The 22958-nt window shown below is 45.4% G+C and overlaps 1 protein-coding gene across 1 annotated transcript in view; it reads right to left on the bottom strand.

The window, feature by feature from the left end:
• Positions 1-22958, bottom strand: part of NRAP (nebulin related anchoring protein) — a 90122-nt gene that overhangs the window by 27973 nt on the left and 39191 nt on the right. The window contains 16 exon segments of the mRNA XM_018564476.1: positions 115-219; positions 579-677; positions 2956-3060; positions 3642-3839; positions 4643-4756; positions 6780-6887; positions 9428-9532; positions 10535-10633; positions 11383-11487; positions 12782-13093; positions 13855-13962; positions 16510-16614; positions 19932-20030; positions 20558-20662; positions 22230-22427; positions 22508-22609. Coding sequence (XP_018419978.1) covers positions 115-219; positions 579-677; positions 2956-3060; positions 3642-3839; positions 4643-4756; positions 6780-6887; positions 9428-9532; positions 10535-10633; positions 11383-11487; positions 12782-13093; positions 13855-13962; positions 16510-16614; positions 19932-20030; positions 20558-20662; positions 22230-22427; positions 22508-22609 — 2067 coding nt within the window.

The raw sequence follows: 22958 nt of genomic DNA, 5'->3' as shown, positions 1-22958 counted from the left end.
TGCACCTATGAACCCCCCACACACACACACACTTTACCCTGACTGCACCCATGGTCACACACACACTGTTGGTGGTAGAAAATTCGGTACATGTACTGAGATCGGCCTACTCACATCGCTGAGGTTGGCGGCATTAAGCTTGGCGCGGACGTGCTCTGGTAATTCCAAAATAGCGGTGTAATGATGCAGTAGGTCCTCGCCAGCCGCTTTGTAGAGTCGCTGGGAAGGAAATCAAATTGTGATTAAGAAAAATAATAAATTCAATGTAAAGTATTGTCTATGGAGGTTCTCATTCATCCAGGTCACATGGTATGTCTGTAAAAAATAAGCCAAGGCAATTGGACTTGCTGTATTTTTCTTGAAGACGTTTCTGAATTGAGAAAGCCGGTCGGATGTCCAGTAAAATACAGCAAGTCCAATTGCCTTGACTTATTTTTTATAGATAATGTAAAGTATTATTTACAGGAAAAATCTGATTCTTAAAAATGTATGTTAAAAAAAAAAAAAATCAGTCTACAGGCCCAACGCTATGGAGCCGCCCAGATTGGTGGAGCCCGGACTCTGGAGGTACCTCTTACCTCATTGGTTATCTTGTTGCTGAACTTGGCATGTAGAAGGTCCACAGAGTCTGTGATCGCCGTGTGTTTCAGCTGATATGGCTGCTGTCTGTATTTGGTCTGCAGTCGGAGAGATAGAAATTATTTTATTTTATTTGGATTGTATAGACAGAATGATTTCAAAAAAAAAAAATATGTGCTTTTTTCCAGTTTTGTTTTTTTTTAAAGTATACATTTTCTTCTATAATTTGTCCCGTCTAAAATTAAATTACAATGACGTTTCTGGTTCAAAATGATTTGCAAATATAATTATAAATAGTTTTTTTTTTTTTTTCATTTTTATGCATTTTTTTGTTTGTTATGCAAAACGATTAAAAAAAAGTAACAAACAAAACAAATGACAATAGAAAACAAATCAGCAGGAAACAAAAAGCTAAGGGGAGAAGAGGAAGAAGGAGCTTATTAGGACTTATTAGGGTTAATTAGGAGTTGATAAGGGGTTTGTTAGGAACAATTGTTTTATTACATTCATTTAATTAATGTTATGTTCATTAAAGGAGAACTATGGGGTTAGTGTTTTCCCCATAGTTCTCCTTAGGGTAACGGGAGGACACAAACTAGCGTCCTCCCGTCACCCTAAGCTCAGTATACCGCGAGCTACAGCTCGCGGTATACTGAGACGCCGCAGCCGGAGCGGATCCCGACGTAGATGACGGGATCCGCCCAGCTGCGTGAGTGACAGCTGGCTCTGCCTAGCTAGAGGCAGAGCCAGCTGTACCCGCCCCCTCCGTTCCGCCAGTCAGCGCTGGAGGATCGGAGCGGGGAGAGGGGAATCCAGCCCTCCCCCTGTCACGGCAGAGAGCTGTGACAGGATCGAGAGGTGAGCGAACGCCGGTATGTGTTCGCTCACCTCCCGATCTACAGAGCCGACCTGTGACAGTCTCATTGTCACAGGTCGGCTAGAACTATGAGGTGAGTGGAAATCACCTCCCCCTCATAGTTCTCCTTTAGATGATGGTGTACGCAGATGAAAGGTCACACCTCTGATTTACATAGTAAATTGGAATAGTAAAATACAATGTAACAAGATAGAGGATAGAAATTACCAGCACTCAATGATATCATTCAATATGTCCTTTAATCAGAGCCAGCTGTCAGTCACGCAGCTGGGCGGATCTCGACATCAATGTCGGGATCCGCTCCGGCTGCGGTGTCTCAGTATACCGCGAGCTGTAGCTCCCTATATACTGAGCCTAGTTGCTGGTAATAGCGGCTGGGAGAGCGACAGCATGATGGAGGGAAACTGGGTGAAAAAGATACAGCTTAAAACCTTTGGAAAAAAGTTTTTTAGTCGCATCTCTTATTCTCTTATATTCAGAATCCTCAAGTGGTTAAAATATTGGCTTCCCCATCACTTTCTGTCACAGTTAGTATTAGGGATGCACTCATACCGGTTTTTCGGTATCAAGTACTGATATTTTGCTTTTGGTACTCGCCGATACCAAGTACCGATACCGGTGCTTCCGCTGGCATGGAGCCGGCTTCCCGGGCAAACAGGAGCCCAGGTAATGACATGCCACCTGGCTACCTGATTGCCTGGGAAGCCGACTCCACGCTGTTTAGCCGGCTTGATTGTGATTGGCCGATAAACTGGCTTCCCAGCAATCAGCTTGGAGCCGGCTTCCCAGCTAATCAGGAAGCTGGGCGGCGAGTAATGACCTGCCTCTCGGCTTCCTGATGGCCGGGAAGCCGGCTCTATGCTGATTGGCTGGAAAGCCGACTTCCAAGCCAATCAGCATCAAGCCGGCTGTCCAGCCAGATCGATGCTGATTGGCCGGGAAGCCAGCTTTCGGGCCAATCAGCAAGGAACCAGGTGCCCGGCCGGCTTGATGTTGATTGGCCGGGATGCCGACTTCCCAGCCAATCAGCAAGGAGTCGGCTGTTAGGCCAGCTCGACGCTGATTGACCGGGAAGCTGGCTTCCAAGCCAATCGGCATGGAGCCGGCTTCCTGGCCAATCAGGAAGCCGGGAGGCGGGTTCCCACTCGTCACCCAGCTTCCTAATTGCACGGGAAGCTGGCTCCATGTTCCCCCTACGGCACCGAAGTTCCGGTATCGGGGAAGGTATCGGAGCATTTGGGTGAGTACGAGTATCGGTATCAGTGCATCCCTAGTAAGCATGGTCACCAGGACAAATAGAGAAGAAGGATCTCCCCAGCAAGGCACAGAGACAGCAAGGCACAGAGACAGCAAGGCACAGAGACAGCAAGGCACAGAGACAGCATGGCACAGAGACAGCAAGGCACAGAGACGAGGGTTCTGACCTCTCCGTACACCAGATAAAACTTTAAAAAGAAAAAAAAGTTAAACCCTTTGGACACAACAAGCACATCGATTACCTCGCTGATCAGGCTGGATGCTCTCTTCTTCTCCTCGATGTCCAGAGCTCCTGGGACAATGCAGCCCACACCTCTCATGAAGCTCAGATCGGACCTGTAGCGGTTCTGCAAACCAGAACATCAAAGTGGAAAAATAAAATGTTACATTGTGGTGTTGAAATGAACAAGTAGCAATAAGCTGGACGGCCAACTTGTTTCTATAGGAATCCCAGATGAAATTAGGTTTTTAAGGGGTGTAACGGGTTTTAAAAGGCTCCTCTGGGTTACAGAAGTTTATTCCAACAATCCTGGAGCTGCTCTTGTGGCAAACCCCAGTTATAGCCCCAGTGCTAATGCTAGCCCAAAGGAAGTCCCTCACCCCTTGTTTAGAAACAAAGTCAAGTGACCACCATACCAGCCGTGTCACGTGGTGGCAGAGTCACACAGTCAGAAGCTCTCTGCGCTCTTACATAGTATTTGAGGTTAAATAAAGACATATGTCCATCAAGTCCAACCTATTTGATATATAAAGGGGAATGCTTTTAATTCTAATATAATTGGAGGTCCAATTTCAACAGAATTTTGGCAAATGCAAAAAAATAAATTCTGCAAAATCAAGTCTGCTAATATCACTCCACTTACTCCTACACAGGAAGTAAAGACATTTATTATTTTATTCTATTTGGATGTAGCCACCATCAATGTACCTCACTCTGCAGCTCATAGGCTCTCTTAGCGCTCAGCAGTCGCAGGTCGTCGGACAGCGTGGTGTAATCGTGGAGCAGGTGCCTGTAATCCTGATCGCTGACCAAAGCTTGGGCCTTCCTGGCGTGTACCAGATTCACCATGTCCATCGGCAGGTGGAACTGAGAGCAGCTCTTCTCAAAGCCTTTCTTGTACTGAACCTGTGTGGAGACAAGATGGCGCAGAGTCACAGCTCGGAAGAGTCGGTCAATACATTCAGGAAGCATTCAACCCACAGACAGTGAATACTCCTAAAGTCAGTTTGTTCCTGAAACCTTTATAGGGAGTTGGTACACAGCATCTGAAATCAGGCTATCAGTGGGAGTGGCTCTCTAAGAGCTGATAGGTTGGAGGAAAGGAAACTTAAGCGGGCTTAGAAGGAGAGCTCAGGGTGGTGGGGGCGGTCACTAGTAGTCTAAAGAGAAGACAAGAGGTGGGGCAGTGGGGCAGTAGCACATTGTGTAAACAATGGCAGCCTCTAAATATTATTGTCCTTCACCTGAAAGAGAACCTTAGCCCATGCCGAGCAAGCATAAGGTTCATTTAATGCCGGTATACCAGGTGCTCCATTTAACCACTGGAGCAAAGGGAAATACTCGGTACTCCTGAGTATGGAGGAGCACGTGACTCTTTCCCATGATGCATTGTTCGGGGCCAGGGGACTAGCACTTGGGGGTGGGGAAGATAATTCTCAGCCCTGTGTAAGCTCCAATCACAGTAACTCAGAACTTACGCTAATCTGCTCCAACAATGTAGCAGTAATGGTTAGGACCTGTTGCTTTGCCCGACCCCCGGGAGGTACTTTACGGTAGAGAAATGGGCACCTTGGCTGAGCTGAGGAACCCTTTGAGACATGACCTTGCTGAAACCCAAACGGTGCTGCTGACCTTGCCCACCTTGTAGGACCCCCTTCTGGAATAGGCAGAAGATGTAGCTAGGTGGCCACAGAGGGTAAGAGACTTACATCACTGAGCAGAGAAGAGGCTTGGACTGAGTGTGAGAGGTTCAGGTCGTCCTCCAGCCTCTTCAGGCCGATCATCTTTCCTTTAGACTTTTCGAAGTCCGCTTTATATTTATACTGAAATTACAGATCAGAAACAGGTCGGGGTCAACATTTTATAAAGGAACAATGCCTAAGAAACCAATCTTGTACAACCGTTCCTTCAGTCATATTAAAGGTGTAGGCTACGGAGCTCTGTACCACATCCTTGCTTCGTGGTTGGACAATGGATCTGAGATAGAAGCACCACACCCAAAAACTGATGGTCCAGATACAGATCTATTTCAACGTAAAGCTAGAAAGAAGATCAATGAAGAAGCCAATGTCCCAAAACGCCCCTTCATCAGGGCTTAAAGATAAGAGACAATGACTTCATTCAGGGCCGGATTTACTCTCTCTGCTGCCCCAAGGCCAGGTTCCTCAATGCGCCCCCCTACCCCTTCCCTGGAGAATGGCAGACCTGCAGGCTGCAGACAAGTGATCTCGGCGACATTGTCGAGATCACTTGTATAAAACAAGCGGCGGCTTCCCCGATGTACATTTAGCTCTGCTTGCCCAAAGCCGGGCTAAATGTAGAAAACAACAAGCAGCCCGGCGCCCGGAACTGCATGTCCCTGGCATCGGGAGATCGGAATTCCACACCCCTGCTGCCCCAAGGCTGGGCCTCGGCTGGTCTTGTGGGAAATCCGGCCCTGACTTCATTGAAGGTGCACGGGTACGGTGTTTTAACCAGTAGGGTATCAGGCACACAACTTATCTGCAGCTGGTTTGGGCTGCCGAACCAGCTGCTGGCCAGTTTTTGAGCCCCCCATTGGCTTCTTCATTTGATCTTTTCTCTGACCTGACAATGAAATAAAATTGTATCTGGACTATCCATTTGTGGTGTGGTTCTATCTCAGATCCATCGTTGTACTCTACAACCCAGAGTCGTAGCTAGCTCCTTTTGCGACCGAGGCGAGAACAGAAAATTGTGCCCCCCAACAGACGTGTGCGGAATGTGGCGTCATGCGCCCCGCCTCCAGGATGGAAAATGCGCCGGTGGCCAAATCCAAAAATAGCATAAAAATTTGTTTGGTTTGATAAGACTAATGAAAAAATTTTTGCAGTTTCCATTTATTTTGTCCGAAATTTATTTTACTTTTGGGGGGCTTCTGGGAAATATTGGGGGTCTAAATAGACCCCTGACATTTCCCTTTTGAAATAGAAAAAGAAATTGAGGACACAGAGTACTCTGCCCATACAGGTGGGGGAAAGCAGTGGGGATCCAAAGGGAAGCTGGAGCCTGTGCCGCTCCTCTTCTCCCTGCCAAGCCGCGGCTGGGTTGGCCGCCCGGTGCTCCTGTTGCCAATGGTGCAGTGTGCTCGCCATGGTAACAGGCCGGCCCTTGCTGCGCCCCCTCTCAGCTGCGCCTGAGGCGAGTGCCTCACTTGCCCCATGGTAGCTACAGCCCTGCTAAAACCCAAGGAAACTGTGGGAATTGTCTAGTGTGTACACGCTGCCAGCCCGGTAACCAGATAACCTGGTAACCTGCAATACTACTGGATAGCAATACCAATAGGACAATCCTAGGATCCGGCGCTACCCAATCACTGTCCTACGTTGCTTTATGGTTAGTCACTGAGCCAGAACAAGTATCAGGCCAGAAGTCCAGATAATTTTCTAGCAGCATGCATGTTCCCCTTCAGTGGCTTACCATGTAGTGAGAAAAGGATGATGTCTCCAGAAGGAAAAAAAATAAGTCCCTAAGATATTATAAGAAACACTCAACCCTCAGCATCACTTTAGATTATAAAACCATAACCCTTAGTTTAGTAGGAGGAAAGACCTTGAAGGGAACGGCAGTAATTTAAACTCAAGCTCTGAGCGGTCACAGTAGGGGCAGCCCCGCCCGCTCAGCACTGCGCCATGGAACGGTCTGTCTCAGCATCTCCCGGACACAAGCAGGCGAGGATTTTGAAGCAAAGTTTGAAAATCCTTCCAGCAGAGATAGCAAAACATGGAGGGATTTTTTTGTTTTGTTTAACTTTAATCTTATACCGAGCGCCTGGAGATTGCTGATTATCTCGCCCCCGGGATGCATAATGTATAAAGAGAAACTCACTTCGCTAATTATTTCCCCAGATGCCTTTGCAGCCTGGAAGGGGATGGCGTCCAGCTTGAGCTTGTATCCTCCATCCTTCAGATGGCCCCACGACTCCTTGTAACGCGTCTGGCGAGGAAATAAACAAGTCGGTGTAATTACATGTTTAATTGCTCTGCGGTCTGTTTGCCGTAGAAAAAACAAAACAGAATTAGCAGGGCTTAAAGGGGACCTGTCAGTATAGGAGCATTGGAGCTGCCATTGGCCACTTGTTTTGTGGGTCTGTCAAACTTTGGGTTTATGGCTTATGGAGGCCATCATATCTGTTCTGGGAGCGGCACTGTAATGAAAAGATCCGGGAGAATCGGGGTCCCATGTGGCAAGAGCCCAGCTTCTGCAGAACCAGGGGAATCGGGGTCGCATGTGGCAAGAGCCCAGCTTCTGCAGAACCAGGAGAATCGGGGTGCCATGTGGCAAGAGCCCAGCTTCTGCAGAACCTCTATGCATGAGATACATGTGGTCGGAGATTGTGGCTCCATTTTTCTCCATTTGGGGGTCACAATGAGGTGCATGGGCATCCAAAAGCTTGACCTAGACACCCCTCCATGGTGCACATTCCTTGATAGTTCAAAATCATGTGGTTTGACACCATGAACATACTCCAGACAAACATATGAAAGGTCTCCATCTATCCCGTCCAAGTATAAAGAAATGGGGTCAGCTCCAGGTAACTCTGTTAGTTGCTATGTATGTCCTATGTATGTCCAGTTGTTCCAACTATCACGGATTACAGTAGGGTTACGCTTTTCAGAGGGGCCCCAACCTGCTGCACAACCTTCAGATACATACTTGCCAACATTATGGTTCTGGATCCTGAGACACTGTTAACCCCGACCATGTTCCGCACTTTGTTGGCCCAATTTCCAGGTTTATGTGCCCAAATCATGTCCATTGTATGAGTTGGTCCTGCCCAGACCCTGCCTCTAAATATCTGTGGCTGCCCATCACGTCCACTTTTTAGGTTGGTCCCTTCAAGATCCCGCTGATAAATATTTGTGGCTCCCTACTAGACCCTACCTATAAATATGCTTGGCTGCCCATCATGCCCACTTTAATAATAATCAAAATTATACATACAGGGCAACGAATAGACAATGGAGACTGAAAAGTTGTACCCAAAAAATTAGGGTTAAATGCTTTAAATAAAGGATCTTGCATCTGCACTTAAATTCTGTTTTCCTTTTATGGTCTGTCCCGCCCTCGTTTTCTTGGCTGATCTCTCCGGAGGGTCTCCATCCACAACTGGGGGCTGTTCAAACACCGCCGTTGAGAGGAAGCGCAGCCCGACGGCAGGAGAGGGGAGAGAGACTATTATAGAAAGAAATACTTTCCCTCTGCGGACTCGCCAACGGAACTACAATTAAAAGACACTCGACTTCCAATGCTGTTTGGAGGATAAGAGATTCTCGCTGTCTACAACCCCCGGTCATATACCTCTATACACGTTTTATCACTTTATATTAGTAGATGTGGTTTCAGAAAGATTTTTTACTACTGGTTTGTAGCTTTCGACCTAACACATATGATTTTCACCATTTTGTATCGCTATTTTATTCCGAATTGTCAGACGGAATAATTCACTTGTTTAAGCCAGTTTATCACTAGATTTTATAACACCAATTTACCTTTCCACACAATTTAATATATATTTGTTATTTTTTATTTATTTATTGATACTTTTTACCTACAATCACCATTGTTAAACCCACTATTTATATATTTATATAATTATTTATTTATTTAGGGACATATCCAATACCGTTTGATATGTATTTCACTATATAGCCGCAATAAGGATCGGATCACTGGCTTCACATTTCACACAATTTATTTGATTAATTAAAATAGGTGGTTCACATATAACCAAGCGCAGCACACCGGCCCATACCCGCCGATAAATATGTGTGGTTGACAATCATGCTCACTTTACACGTTAGTCCCTTCTAGACCCCCTTTATAAATCTGCTTGGCTGCCCATCATTCCCACTTTACAGGTTGCTCCCACCCAGACCCGCCTATATACTGTATGTGTGGCTGCCTATCATGCCCACTTTACAGGTTGGTCCCTTCCAGACTCCAACTATAAATCTGCGTGGTTGCCCATCATGACCACTTTACAGGTTGGGCACCTCATTGGCAGGGCAAAGGGACAGAATGTGAGACTGTCCTGGCAAATCCGGGACAGTTGGCATCTATGCACATATAGTCCAATGCATGCAGCTTAAGTTCACCACACAAATTACAAACCGTGTCGCACAACATCTTTTAGATCCACCAACAACTATGTAGTAGAAGTGCATGCTTGATCGGATTCAGATCCATTGGATGGTCTACGGTCTAGGATACGTTCTGCTATTACATAGTTTTGGTAAATCTAAAGATTGACGTTGTAACACGTATGGTCATCTGAAGACCTCTGATTTTTTGAAAGCAGATTAGGTCCTCCTTATCTTGGCTAGCTGGGCCGAGCTCTGGAGAATTTTCAAAGGTAACACTAAATGGAAATACAAAATGAAAATAATTTGAGGGGCAACCTGCCACCCCCATCCTGAGATATCCCCCCACCACCACCGGGCCTATGTGCCCACCATTTAGAGTGCGGTACTTGCCTCACTTATGTTCAGAGCATTGAGTTTTGCTTGCAGGAGTTCAGGCAGCTCGGCGGTGGAGGTGTATCTGTGCTTGATGTTCTCCCCCTGCTCTTTGTATTTGCTCTGCAGGAAATAAAAGTAAATTTATATAGTTTGTGACCATTGAGGAAAATATTTAATTGAATGTTTTTTCTGCCCGGAGTTTAGCTTCAAGGTGTTTTTGGTGGTTTTTAAGGGTCCAGTGGGCTTTAAATGGCTGAGAAGTTCCTTTCATCTATCCTGGACCTGGTGCCAAAAACACCCCTTCTTTAGCTTACATAGTTACATAGTATTTGAGGTTGAATAAAGACACAGGTCCATCAAGTTCAACCCATAGCGTGTATGTATGTGATTCTGCATGTGTATGCGTGTGTATGAGTCCCCGTGTGGTCTTAGTTTTTAAGTGTACCTGTACCCCTGTATGTTACGATCTCTGAGGAAATTGTCCAAATGCTTTTTGAATGATTCAACACTCTCAGCTGATACCACAGCTTGTGGTAGCGAGTTCCAGACCCTCACCGCTCTGACTGAGAAGAACCCCCTACGCCCCTTGCGGTTAAATCTTTTCTCCACCAATTTTAGGTGGTGGCCTCTAGTCTTTGTAATGGAGTTTACAGTAAAAAGTTTATTGCTGATGTTGCTGTCACCATTGAACATTTTATACATCAGAATCATGCCCCCCCTTAATTTCCTCACTTCCAGCGTGAACAAGTTTAAATTTAGTAGCCTCGTCTCATAGCTTTGGTCCTACATCCCCGTAATTAGTTTAGTTGCCCTTCTCTGGACTCTCTCCAGCTCCAGGACATCCTTTCTGTGGATTGGTGACCATTATTCATTATTATAAGTAAAGAAGATTAAAGTAGCAATATATACATAATAACCAAATACACAAAAGGAACCCCAAAAATTACAAAATGAAATAAAATAACATAAAAGACTCTAAATGAAGAAAAAAAACTTGTTATCTCTGTTCTCTGGGAAGTTGATCCTGCAGCCTCCCCCTAGTTACACATCTTGGAGCTGTGGGATGCACACGGGTAAGACACATTAAGTACTTCTAACAGGACGGCCAAGTTCCAGACTTACATCCACCGCCTGGTTGTAGCTGACCCGGGCCTGAATCATCTCCGGGGTGTCCTGGATGCTGGTGAACTTCAGTGTCGATGGCAGCTGCCTGTAGGACTTCTGAGCATTGCAAGATAATGTGAAACATATATTACAGGGAGTCATCCAAACAACCAATCAGATACCACTATTAAAGTACGTGATTTGAGTGGTCTTGTTAAATATTCTGTGCCGTGATCTGATTGGAAGGGAATTTTGGCCACCATGGTACTTGTAGCACCAGCACAGGTGGGGGGGTTGGTAGTGTAAGAAGCAGCAGGAGTAATAAGTGGCAGGAGTGGTAGAGTTAGTGGTGGAAGGGAGGAGAAGTGGCAGCATTAGCGGCAGTGTTGTGGAGATGGTGGTGGCAGCAGGTACGGTGTGAAGATGATGGTGTTGGCAGCACGTACGGTGTGGAGATGGTGATGGTGGCGGTACGTACGGTGTGAAGATGATCGTGGTGGGAGCAACACGTACAGTGTGAAGATGGTGATGGTGGCGGTACGTACGGTGTGAAGATGGTGGCGGTACGTACGGTGTGAAGATGATCGTGGTGGGAGCAACACGTACAGTGTGAAGATGGTGATGGTGGCGGTACGTACGGTGTGAAGATGGTGGCGGTACGTACGGTGTGAAGATGATCGTGGTGGGAGCAACACGTACAGTGTGAAGATGGTGATGGTGGCGGTACGTATGGTGTGAAGATGGTGGCGGTAGGTACAGTGTGGAGATGGTGGTATTATTGTGTAGAGTTGGAAGTGTTGGCAATGGCTTTATTACTAAAGTGGAGGCAATGGCAGAATTGGTGGCAGATATTGTCGGTTTCTCACCTCACTGATGAGCTCGCCGGCTCTCTTCGCCTGTAATACATCAAGCGACCCCTCAGTGATCCAGCCGGCCCCTCTCATCCACCTCAGGTCCGATTTATACTGGTTCTGCAGGGCAGATAGAAGGGATGAGTAGAACATTGCAGAATTCTTCTCACATGTTTCCAAAAAAAACCCTCCTCCCCCAGCTCTCTGTAAGTCATTCTTTGGGGCTTTTATTCATTGATATAGAACACACATACACCGTGGTGCTATACAGAGGACATAAAACAATAAACCCAACTCTATATTTCAAATACACACCTAGACCAGATTGGACACAAGTACTGCTAGTGTTAGGCTCAACATTAGGGACCAAATCTGGTCTGAACCTGAGCTCCTATGAACACCGAAGAAGCGCCTCCTAAACACGTAAGGAAGCTCTTCAGCTGCCACCCAATCTGCTGCACATAAGCAATGGGGCGGGATGCAGTGGCACCATCGATTTTATATGGTCACATGACTATATTAGACATGTGCGATTTGTTTCGTTACGAATCGAAATTCGTACGAATTTTCCTGAAATTCAGAATTTCGGGAGCATCCGAATCCGAATTGCCTTTTCCGAATTATATATCCGAAATACGAAATTCCGTTCCGAATTTCGGATCCGAATTTCTTTGAAATGGGAACTAATATTACCCCTGTAAATGAGGTTGAACAACATGACAAGATTTTTTTTTAAATCCGAAATACGGATCCGCTGCTGCTGAGAGTCGCATTACAATACATACAGGCAGGGAATGCGAAATTCCGTTGCGGAATTTCGTTCCGTAACGAAAATCCGTTATATTGAAGGTAAAAAGCAAAGTACATTTATATTGGAGTTGATGGTAGTTTTTTTTTAAGTCCGAAATACGGAATTCGTAATACGGAATCCGTTAACGGAATTCGTATTTCGGATAAAAAAAACAACTACCACATCGACTCCAATATTAACAAAGGTATTTTGCTTTTTAACGTCATCATAACGAATGTTCGTACAGTTACGAAACTATAACAGCCACTAACGAAATTTCGTATTTCGTACGAATCCGAATCCGAATTGAGTTTTGACACAAATTACGAAATACGAAATAACGGATTTTACGAAACGAAACGAAACAGAACAAATTTTTTGACGGCGCACACGTCTAGACTATATTTGGTCAATGTGGCCATAAAAAGGTCAATGACATCAGCACAAGTATCCCGCCCCTTTGTTTATGTACTTCAGCTGCAAGGCAGGGAATGCCCCAGGCCGCAGCTGATTGGACAGGTGACCCCAGGTCTCAACCTGAGCTCTTCCCTACTCAGCCTATAACAGGTTTGCTTGCTAGAATTACTTTTATGTCAGGAACAGTCACTCGCTTTCTTCACTTACGTCGCTCTGCAGATCATACGCCTTCTTTGCCCACTGCACCTTCATGTCGGTGGGGAGGGAACTGTAGCAATGGAGGAATGTCCTGTAACCGCGATCAGTTGCCAGGGCCTGCGCCATAGTGGCGTGCGCCATGTCTAGCATGTCCATGGACATATTGCACCGTTTATTCATGTCCTCGAAGGCGCGCTTGTATTCCAGGTCACTCTGCATTTTTGTCATCTGGAGCGAGTGTGACATTTTAGAGTCTCCGTCTGCGGCCTGAACCCCGATCAGCTTACCCTTAGTCTTCTCATATCCTTCCTTGTACTTTATCTGCAAAAAAAAGAGAGTTAAACAGTATAATGTACAATGTGATGTACAAAACATGCGTCTGACCAACGGTGACCCAGAACTGACCTCTAAGGGGGTCTATTTATAACCAGCCGGCAGAGCCATTGCACTACAAATATTTCTAAACATTCCTTATGTGTGAATAGCGGCAAAAATTAACATTCTTAGATATATTTTCTTTTCAGGTCAAATGTATGTAATGTAATACTTCATGTTGGCCACTAGATGGAGCTGAGGAACATAGGAAATAAGTATTTATTTCCTATGCTTCTCAGGGCAATAAATCTACAGTACCAAGACAGGTAAACAAATTCTCTTTATAGAACAACCTGCAAAGGAGGATCTGTGACTAGAGAACATCTGGCCTCATAGGTGGGTACATGGGCAGGACAACAGCAACCTCTGCAATCCTTAACGATACAGTGAGGCAGTGGGGTTGGTTGCGGGGGGGGGGGCGCAAAAATTCAACTTTGCCTGTGTTGGCAAAAATCCTAGCACCGGCCCTGCAGTGAGGGATTTGTGCTATCTATGCAAGGACACTGATTTTGTATGTTTAATTTGCCTATTGATGCCCCCCTTCCAGCCCAGGCCCCATGGCCACCACATGGGAATATGTTTACACCTGGAACTGTCTCATGGGATCAGAAAAACTAGTTATGGCAAAACTTTTTTTTTTGTATCAACTTTATCTCGGGATTATAACTGCTCCTTAGATCCGGGGATGGGAATGACTTTGTACTCACGTCACTGGCCAGATTTTGCTTGGCTTTGGCCGTGATGATGGACAGTGAATCCAAACGTAAATCAAATCCCCTTTCCTTCTGTTTCTCCCAACTGCTCTTATACAGCTTCTGCTCCACGCCATCCAAAGAGAGAGAGCGAGAGATAAAGAAATAGACAGACATAAAGAGAGATATATAGAGAGAGAGTCATTCCACCCTTGGAGGAAGGGGAGGGTAGATAGGTAATATACACCAATTAGCCATACTGTTATGACCACCCGCCTAATATTGAGTATGTCCCCCTTTTGTTCCCCTTTTGCCCCCTGGCCCATTGAGGGATGGAGTTTCTGAAGGTGTGCTGTGGTATCTGGCACCAAGCCATCAGTAGCAGATCCTTTAAGCCAGGGGTGTCAAACTCAATTTAATCAACATTATGGTTACCCTCAAAGGTATCTGTAAGACTATATAAATGTATCTAATCTTTATCATAATTGCCTCTGCATTCCATTATCACCGGTTTTAGTAATAACTTAATACCTAGATCTGAAAGTAGAAGTCTAGGAAATGGCCTGGTGGGCCGGATTCAGCCCCTGGGCCTTGAGTTTGACACATGTGCTTTAAGCCCTGTAAGGTGTGAGGTGATCGGCCTCCATGGATCGGACTTGTTCTTTCAGCACATCCCACAGATGATCGGTTGGCCTGAGATCTGGAAAATTTGGAGGCCAAGTCATCACCTCAAACTCCTTGTTGTGTTCCTCAAACCATTCTTCAACCATGTGTGCAGTGTGGCCGGGCGCATTATCCTGCTGAGAGAGGCCACTGCCATCAGGGAATACCGTGTCCGTGAAGGGGGGGACTTGGTCAGGAACAATGTTTAGGTCGGTGGTCCGTGTCAGAGTAACATCCACATGAATGGCCGGACCCGAGGTTTCCCAGCAGAACATTGCCCAAAGCATCACACTGCCTCCGCCGGCTTGTCTTCTTCCCATAGTGCACAATGTTATGGCTGATCGATGTACAACAGGAGACATAACAGGAAGTGAGCGAAAATCTCTCCAAAGTAAAGGAAACCAGTTGTCACCAGTTGGATGATCTCCCGTCTTTTGCTGTTCTGATGACAACTGTAACATTTTGGATTTTCCCTCATTTTCAGCAGCTTATGAACGTTGTGTTTGATCAACCAAGTTGGTTAATATATCATATAAACACCTACAAACAATAATGTAGATAACACCGATAATGTAAATACTATATATATTTAATGAGTTTAGAAAAGGCTAAAATAATTATTAATGAAACAGTAGTGTAAGACACTACTGTTTCAAGGATTCCATTGGTCTCCCGAGCTGCCGCTTGGATCATATCCTCTCTCTGTGTTACAATGTTGATATAATCGGTTCCCTCTTTTTCGATCGAGGGCGATCCATATACTCACTTAGGAAATATTCCACATATCTGAACAATTGTCATCTTCAGAATTCACTCTCCAAACCTGAACATACCAATTTTTTCCCCCTTTTTTCTGACATGTCTTCTCATGGATGAAGATTAATCTATATACCCACTTTACACACCAATAAGCGGATGCAGTCATTTGAATGTTTACATGTTTTGTCTATTGATGTTATGCCTAGAATGTAGTGTCTTACACAGATAATTATTTTAGCCTTTTCTAAACTCATTAAATATATATAGTATTTACATTATCGGTGTTATCTACATTATTGTTTGTAGGAATGGTGGGATCCCTTAGTAGGGGAATCTTTCTTGTTTATACAATTATCTTGTAGGGGACCCACATTCCAATTAAGTAATTGAATATTTTGTGCTTTGAACCTTCCCTCCTTTTCCCCCGGTTCTTTTTCTTTATACATTAATATATCATATACATTGTATCTTCAGCCCAGCCCCTATACATTGTTTCCTATCTTTAAGCCCTGATGAGGGAGCCAAGTTTTGGCCCCTGAAGCCCATTGGTTTCCTTGTATAGTCTTCCAGAGTTTACATTGGAATAACTTTGTATCTGGACTATTACCTTGTGTTGTGGCGCTTCAGTTTCAGATCCATTTATTTGCTTTGTAAACCAAGGTGACTATGGGAACCTTTTGGGGTGCAGAAGCCACCGACCCAGAATTCAGACACCCGGCAAGATCACCACTGCAATACTATTAGATAGCCATACCAATAGGACAATCCCAGGGATCCAGCATGACCTATCCATTCCTCCAAACAATTAAATCCTGACAGAGGGTCTAATCCTTCCACAGTCCATCCAATGTTTTTATTTTTTGCAGCCTGTCAGGACAGGAAATGACAGGAAGTCCCTTACGGGACAAAAACCAAAAACACATTGTTAGTAGAGTGAGGAACGATTAGAACTTTAGAGAATATTTTATTGCTGTCTGTTCTCTACTGCCCTGGTAAGAGGAAGTGAAGGGAAATCCCCACAACGGGGTCACCAATAGAAATAAAAACTTCTGTAGCCAAAACTAAACAAACAATGGCTGAAATTGGGCTTTAAGACAACATGCGTGCTTGGTAAATCTCTGCTGACCCTGGTGGCTTCATCACAGGGATGTGCAGATGAAATAGATTTTATTATAACGTCACTTCAACAGGAAGTTTGATGTTTTATACATGGACACCAGACAAGACTTATTTGCAGGATGCTCTCACCTCGCTGAGATTGGCGGCATTGATTCTGGCCTGCAGGAAGACAGGTTCGTCCTTGTGCATGGTGTAGTGGTGCAGGAGGTCCTCCGTACTTGATTTGTAGGCAATCTGGAGGACAGAACAATCGTTAGTGAATGGGATCACTCCGAATGATATGCAGCGGTACCTCGGTTCATGAACTTAATTCGTTCCACGATTCTGGTGGCGAACCGAATTGGTCACGGACCGAATAGAACTGTGATCAGTGGTGTATTTTGGTTTTATGCTGCCCTAGGCAAGACTAAACTCGGGCACCCCCCTCAATCTATATTTCCCCCACCCCATCCTGGTTAGGACGTTTTGCGCAACCTGTCAGTCACTGGATACAGCGCACACGGGGTCTCAGGTGAGCTGTGCATAGTCTCAGGTGGGCTGTACGGGGTTTCAGGAGAGCTGTGCGTGATCTATGGTGGTCTGAGTGGGGTCTATGGTGGGCCCACTGGCCAAGTGCAAGGAATGGCCAAAGGCAAGTCCGGCCCTGTCCGACTCATTGGTTCGGGGCAGCCTTTTCTGCTGCCCCCCTGGAAAGTGCCGCTCTAGGCAAATGCCTAGTTTGCCTTGCGGTACATACACCCCTGACTGTGATCAGACCGCGATCTTGACTAGAGGAAGCCAGGACCACGTGTCAGAGCGGGGAAGATGGCTGCGGTTGTCTTCGTCACCCGATGCGGAGTTCGCAAATGGAAGCAAAATTTTGCCGAACTTCCTGTTCGCGAACCGAGGTATCACTGTACAGCCATCTTCACCTGCATACCGCCAGGCTGTGTATCTCTAAATCTGATACCAACAAAGAGTGGGCGACACGTCCAAAAAGCTTTGCTTTACCAGAATGGGCGCGCTGCCTAGGGGTGCTGGATTAAAGAGAGCAGCACCAAGCCTACAGTGTGTGGAACATGAAATCATACAACCTCTGCTGTGTCATATGAAGTTAAAATCAAGGTGGGAAGTGTGTATACTTTAAGAATAATGTGTTTCTCTTTGTCTTGCTTCTTCTCTGTATGTTTGGAAGTAACGGGCTTTCAAACCAATATTTTGGACCGCAAAAGTTAAAATTTTGGTTTGAGAGAGAAACTTGTGACCTCATAACCGGCAGCGGATATCATATACACTGGACTTCCTGGACTTAGGAAGCTTTAAATTATATGGCAATGTACATACACACAATTCTTGATGTTGCCTCTAAGTATATGTCCGGTCCTGACCCAACTCTTCCCCCAAACCTCCCTCTCCCCATCTCCCTATCTAGATCATGTCCCGGCATTATTTCTCTTTTACTTGGTTCCTTTTGGGGGGAAACGGCTTCTAATGCTTTGTGTGACATCATTGCCAAGCTTGTGAAATTCTTGCAAGGACAGCTGCCGGGGGTTCCCATTGATGTAGGCACACCCTAGAACAGGGGTGCCCACAATTTTTGTGTTAAGATCTACTTTTCAAACGACGAGCTACATGAGATCTACCAACGAGAAAAAAAAAACTCCCCCGCTCTCTCTCTCCTGGCTGTCTCTCCTCGCTCTCTCTCTCCTTGCTGTCTCTCCTTGCTCTCTCTCCTGGCTGTCTCTCCTTTCTCTCTCTCTCCTGCCTGTCTCTCCTTGCTCTCTCTCTCCTGGCTGTCTCTCCTTGCTCTCTCTCTCCTGGCTGTCTCTCCTTGCTCTCTCTCCTGGCTGTCTCTCCTTTCTCTCTCTCTCCTGGCTGTCTCTCCTTGCTCTCTCTCTCCTGGCTGTCTCTCCTTGCTCTCTCTCCTGGCTGTCTCTCCTTTCTCTCTCTCTCCTGGCTGTCTCTCCTTGCTCTCTCTCTCCTGGCTGTCTCTCCTTGCTCTCTCTCTCCTGGCTGTCTCTCCTTGCTCTCTCTCCTGGCTGTCTCTCCTTGCTCTCTCTCCTGGCTGTCTCTCCTTGCTCATCCTCCTGGCTGTCTCTCCTTGCGCTCTCTCCTGGCTGTCTCTCCTTGCTCATCCTCCTGGCTTTCTCTCCTTGCTCTTTCTACTGGCTGTCTCTCCTTGCTCTCTCTCCTGGCTATCTCTCCTTGCTCTCTCTCCTGGCTGTCTCTCCCGGCTCTCTCTCCTGGCTCACCTTGCTGTATTTTGCTGTGTATACTAATATTCTTTGATGTAATACATAGCACTACAACCACCAGTATCCCCCAGAAAGCTGTCAGGGAGCTCGGCTCAGCAGACTCGGGCTAATAGGTAATCATGTGTGCACAGCTAAATAAATATACCAACATGGAATAAAGGAGCCGCCATTCCCCCCCCCCCCCCTTCCTGATCTACCAGCATCAGCTTTGAGAGCTACTGCTAGATCACCATCTACCTAATGGGCACCCCTGGGGTAGAACTACTTCTCCCAAGATCCAGTTTCTTGCGAGTGCGTGGGCAGGCTCTTGGGAGTCAAGGCAGTAGCAATGGGAAAGCAATCAATGGATTATTGTGGAGAAGGGAGGAGACAACACCCCTTGGGAGTAGCAGAGGGGCAGTGTTGTCAGCTGAAACAGGAAGTTAGAAGCTCACTGGATTTCCAGCAAATCAGAATACTGCAAGTGCAGAATTTTAGAAGGTATAAAACATAGAGAAACGTTCATGTATTATAGAGAAGTACTGAATATGGGTTTGTTTTGCTCAGGCATGCACTTTAACTGCTAGGGCCAGTTGCATTGCCATTTTCTTTGCACAGTATCCCCGGATTGCTATGTATCTGTTCCATGTACACCTCCATTTTAGACATGTGCGATTCGTTTCGTTACAAATCTAAATTCGTTTGAATTTTCCTGAAATTCATAAATCCGGAAGCATCCGAAATCCGAATGGCAGTTTCCGAATTATATCCGAAATACGAAATTCCGTTAACGAATTTCGGATCCGAATTTCTTTGAAACGGGAACTAATATTACCCCTGTAAATGAGGTTGAACAACATGACAAGATTTTTTTTAATCCGAAATACGGATCCGCTGCTGCTGAGAGTTGCATTACAAATACACAGGCAGGAAATACGAAATTCCGTTGACGTATTTTCGTTCCGTTACGAACATTCGTTATATTGAAGTTAAAAAGCAAAGTACATTTATATTGGAGTTGATGGTAGTTTGTTTTTTTTATACGAAATACGGAATTCGGATCCGGAATCCGTTAACGGAATTCGTATTTCGGATAAAAAAACAACTACCACATCGACTCCAATATTAACAAAGGTATTTTTCCTTTTTAACTTCATCATAACGAATGTTCGTAAAGTTACGAAAATGTGACGAAACTAACGAAAATTCGTATTTCGTACGAATCCGAATTGAGTTTCGGAAACGAATTACGAAATAACGGATATTCCGAAACGGAACCAAACGAAACAAATTTTTTGAAGGCGCACAAGTCTATTCCATTTCCCATTCTGCACTCACACCACTTTGCAGTTCCTGGCTCTTCTTGGCATGCCTGATGTCCGGGCTGTCCGCCACGCTGGTAAATTTCCAGGTGTCTGCTTTCTGGCGATACTTTTTCTGAAAGGACAAGAAAATGAGAACGCTTAACCCTACAAGACCTCTCCAGCAACATGACGGGAGATTAACTTCTTACATGAATCGGAGAATGTACTCTTGATGTTTCCTCACTGTGGACCCTGATGATTTACCTGCCAGATTCCTGGAATGAAATACTTACATATATGAACTTTGACTTTTTTACTGTCTGTGTCCTATTGTCGAGTTTACTCTTCACTTCCTGTGTTGATGACACAACAGGAAGTGAAAGGAAATCTCTCCAAAGTAAGGGAAATCCTCATGCAGTTGTCATTGGAAAAGGTGTCCCCATTTACAGATTTCTCCTCGCCTCTGCTTGAGATGCCGATCACTTTCCTGTCATGGTGACAATAGTCTTGTGCGTCCTGCGCCCTTATAGTCCTGCACCAAGTCACACGTTAGGAACCCATAAAGCTGCCCACTGTTACTGGTCTATTTCATGTACTCAGGAAACTCTTTACAACCCGTTTCTCGTATCTCATGAACGATACTGAGCGCGCTCGGCTCACCTCACTAATCAGGTCGCCGGCCTTCTTAGCCTGTTCCACGTTCACACTTCCCTCTGTGACCCATCCGACGCCCTTCATCCACGACAGATCGGACCTGTACTGACGCTGTAACAGATCGTTCATTAAATGTTATCATTACATTAAACAATATATAATGAATCATATATAATATAATCATCTATTTATACTTTTATTGGAAGCATTCCATGTTTTTCAACAAGTACAAAAAGAAAAAAAGTAACATAAAAGAAAAACAAGATATGAACAAACAGATACAAAGTATCACATGACAATGAACAACATATTCCACGTTAATGGAAGTCTAATGCACCGTGTTGTCATTTTTACATTGAATTGGGAAGCAATGTAAGTTAACATTGTTCTTGTTGTTGCATTTCAAATAAAGTTATACAGATCTTCCTATATCTTGACTTGGTTGGTCTTTTTAACCTGTGTATGTTCTTAACCAGTTGACATCCGCGGTGTTAAACCCCCTTCCCATCCAGGCCATTTTTCAGTATTCAGCGCTGCGGTACTTTGACTGACATTTATTCCGTCATGCAGCGCTGTACTGAAATGCATTTTATACCCTCCCCCTCCCCGCTCCGCTCCTCCAGCGCTGACTGGCGGAACGGACGGGGGAAGGGGCGGGTACAGCTGGCTCTGCCTCTAGATAGACAGAGCCAGCTGTCAATCACGCAGCTTGGTGGATCTCGACAGTAATGTCAGGATCTGTCCCGGCTGCGATGGTCTTAGTATACCGCAAGCTGTAGCTCCCTATATACTGAACTTTGGGTGACGGGAGGACGCTAGTTTGTGTCCTCCTGTGACCCTAAGGAGAACTATGGGGAAAAACACTTAGCCCATAGTTCTCCTTTAATGTTCTTAATGTATCATTGAGTGTAGCAGGCTGTCCAAGACGTGATCGGTGGCGGGGCCAATGTGGGAGTATCCAACCAATTTTCCCAAATGTTGGTAAATTTGTTTGGTCAGCCTCTATGCTGGTATGTGAATTTCTCCCTTTCCCACAATGTATAGACAGTATCCTTCCACTGGGTAAATGTAGGAGGACCACAACCTGAAGATAGGAGTGTGAAATGCTTCAGGAACTATTTCATCCAAAAAAAAGAATTTTCACATGCAATGCCCTATAGAAATGTGATAGAGAGAGAGAGATAGAGAGAGATAGATAGAGAGATAGATAGATAGAGCGATAGATAGAGAGATAGATAGAGAGAGAGAGGAGAGAGAGAGAGAGAGAGAGAGAGAGAGAGAGAGAGAGAGAGAGATAGATAGATAGATAGATAGAGAGAGAGATAGATAGAGAGAGAGAGAGAGAGAGAGAGAGAGAGATAGATAGATAGATAGATAGATAGAGAGATAGATAGATAGAGATAGAGAGATAGAGAGATAGAGAGAGAGAGAGAGATAGAGAGATAGAGAGATAGATACTGTAGATAGATAAAAGCTTTGAAAACCCACCTATCAAGGTGCTTAGTGCTGCACCACTTATTGTCTCTACATACTGCTGCCCGGCAATCAACCTAACACGACTCCCTTTTACGGCTGTGATTTTGCTCCTTTAAAACGAAACACCTTTCTATTTCGTGTTTCCATTATTCTGTCTCTTTCCTTCAATTTGGAATAATAATGGACCGGTGCAATGGCTCACCTCGCTCTGCAGGCCGTAAGCCTTCTTGGCCCATGAAACCTTCATGTCCTCGGGCAGCATGGTGTACTCGTGGAACTTAGTGCGATAATCCAGGTCGCTGGCCAACGATTGGGCCTTCTTGGCGTGAGTGATGTTGACCATGTCCATCGGTAGGTGGAACTTAGTCATGCTCTCCTCAAGGCCTTTCTTGTAAGATACCTTCAACATCAACAGAAACAATGTATCAATGTCGCACTCATACAGCGGACTCAGCGTTAGAATTGGTACCATTCCGCTACCTCGCTGCTCAGTTTCCCGACTTGTAGGGAGTGGAGGAGCCTGGAGTCACTGTTTGCCGCTGCTTTGCCCTTATTCTTTTCATATTTCTCTTTGTATTTGATCTGCGGTGGAGAAGACAGAGATGGAAAGCTTTGAACCAATAGTGCTTTAACGTATATGTCCAACCAAAGCTTCTATTTTAGTTCGGATAGGGTTAGGAAGGGCAGGGCCGGATTTCCCACAAGGCCACCAAGGCCCTGCCTTGGGGCAGCAGGGGGTAGAGGGGCAGTAGGGGTGTGGAATTCCCATTGTCCAAGGCCCAAAACATGCAGTTCTGGGTGCCGTGCGGTTACTTTTTTTCTACATTTAGGGGCAAGCAGGGCTAAATGTACAGCGGGGAAGCTGCCACTCATTTTGTACAAGTGATCTTGGTGAGATAACTTGTATACAGCCTGCTGGTCAGTCCCCCCA

Source organism: Nanorana parkeri, unplaced genomic scaffold, assembly GCF_000935625.1.
Source record: "Nanorana parkeri isolate BGI_ZX_2015 unplaced genomic scaffold, ASM93562v1 scaffold754, whole genome shotgun sequence".
Classification (NCBI taxonomy): Eukaryota; Metazoa; Chordata; class Amphibia; order Anura; family Dicroglossidae; genus Nanorana; species Nanorana parkeri.
Note: the sequence above shows the minus strand (reverse complement) of the source record. Positions and strands in the feature narration are given on the sequence as shown.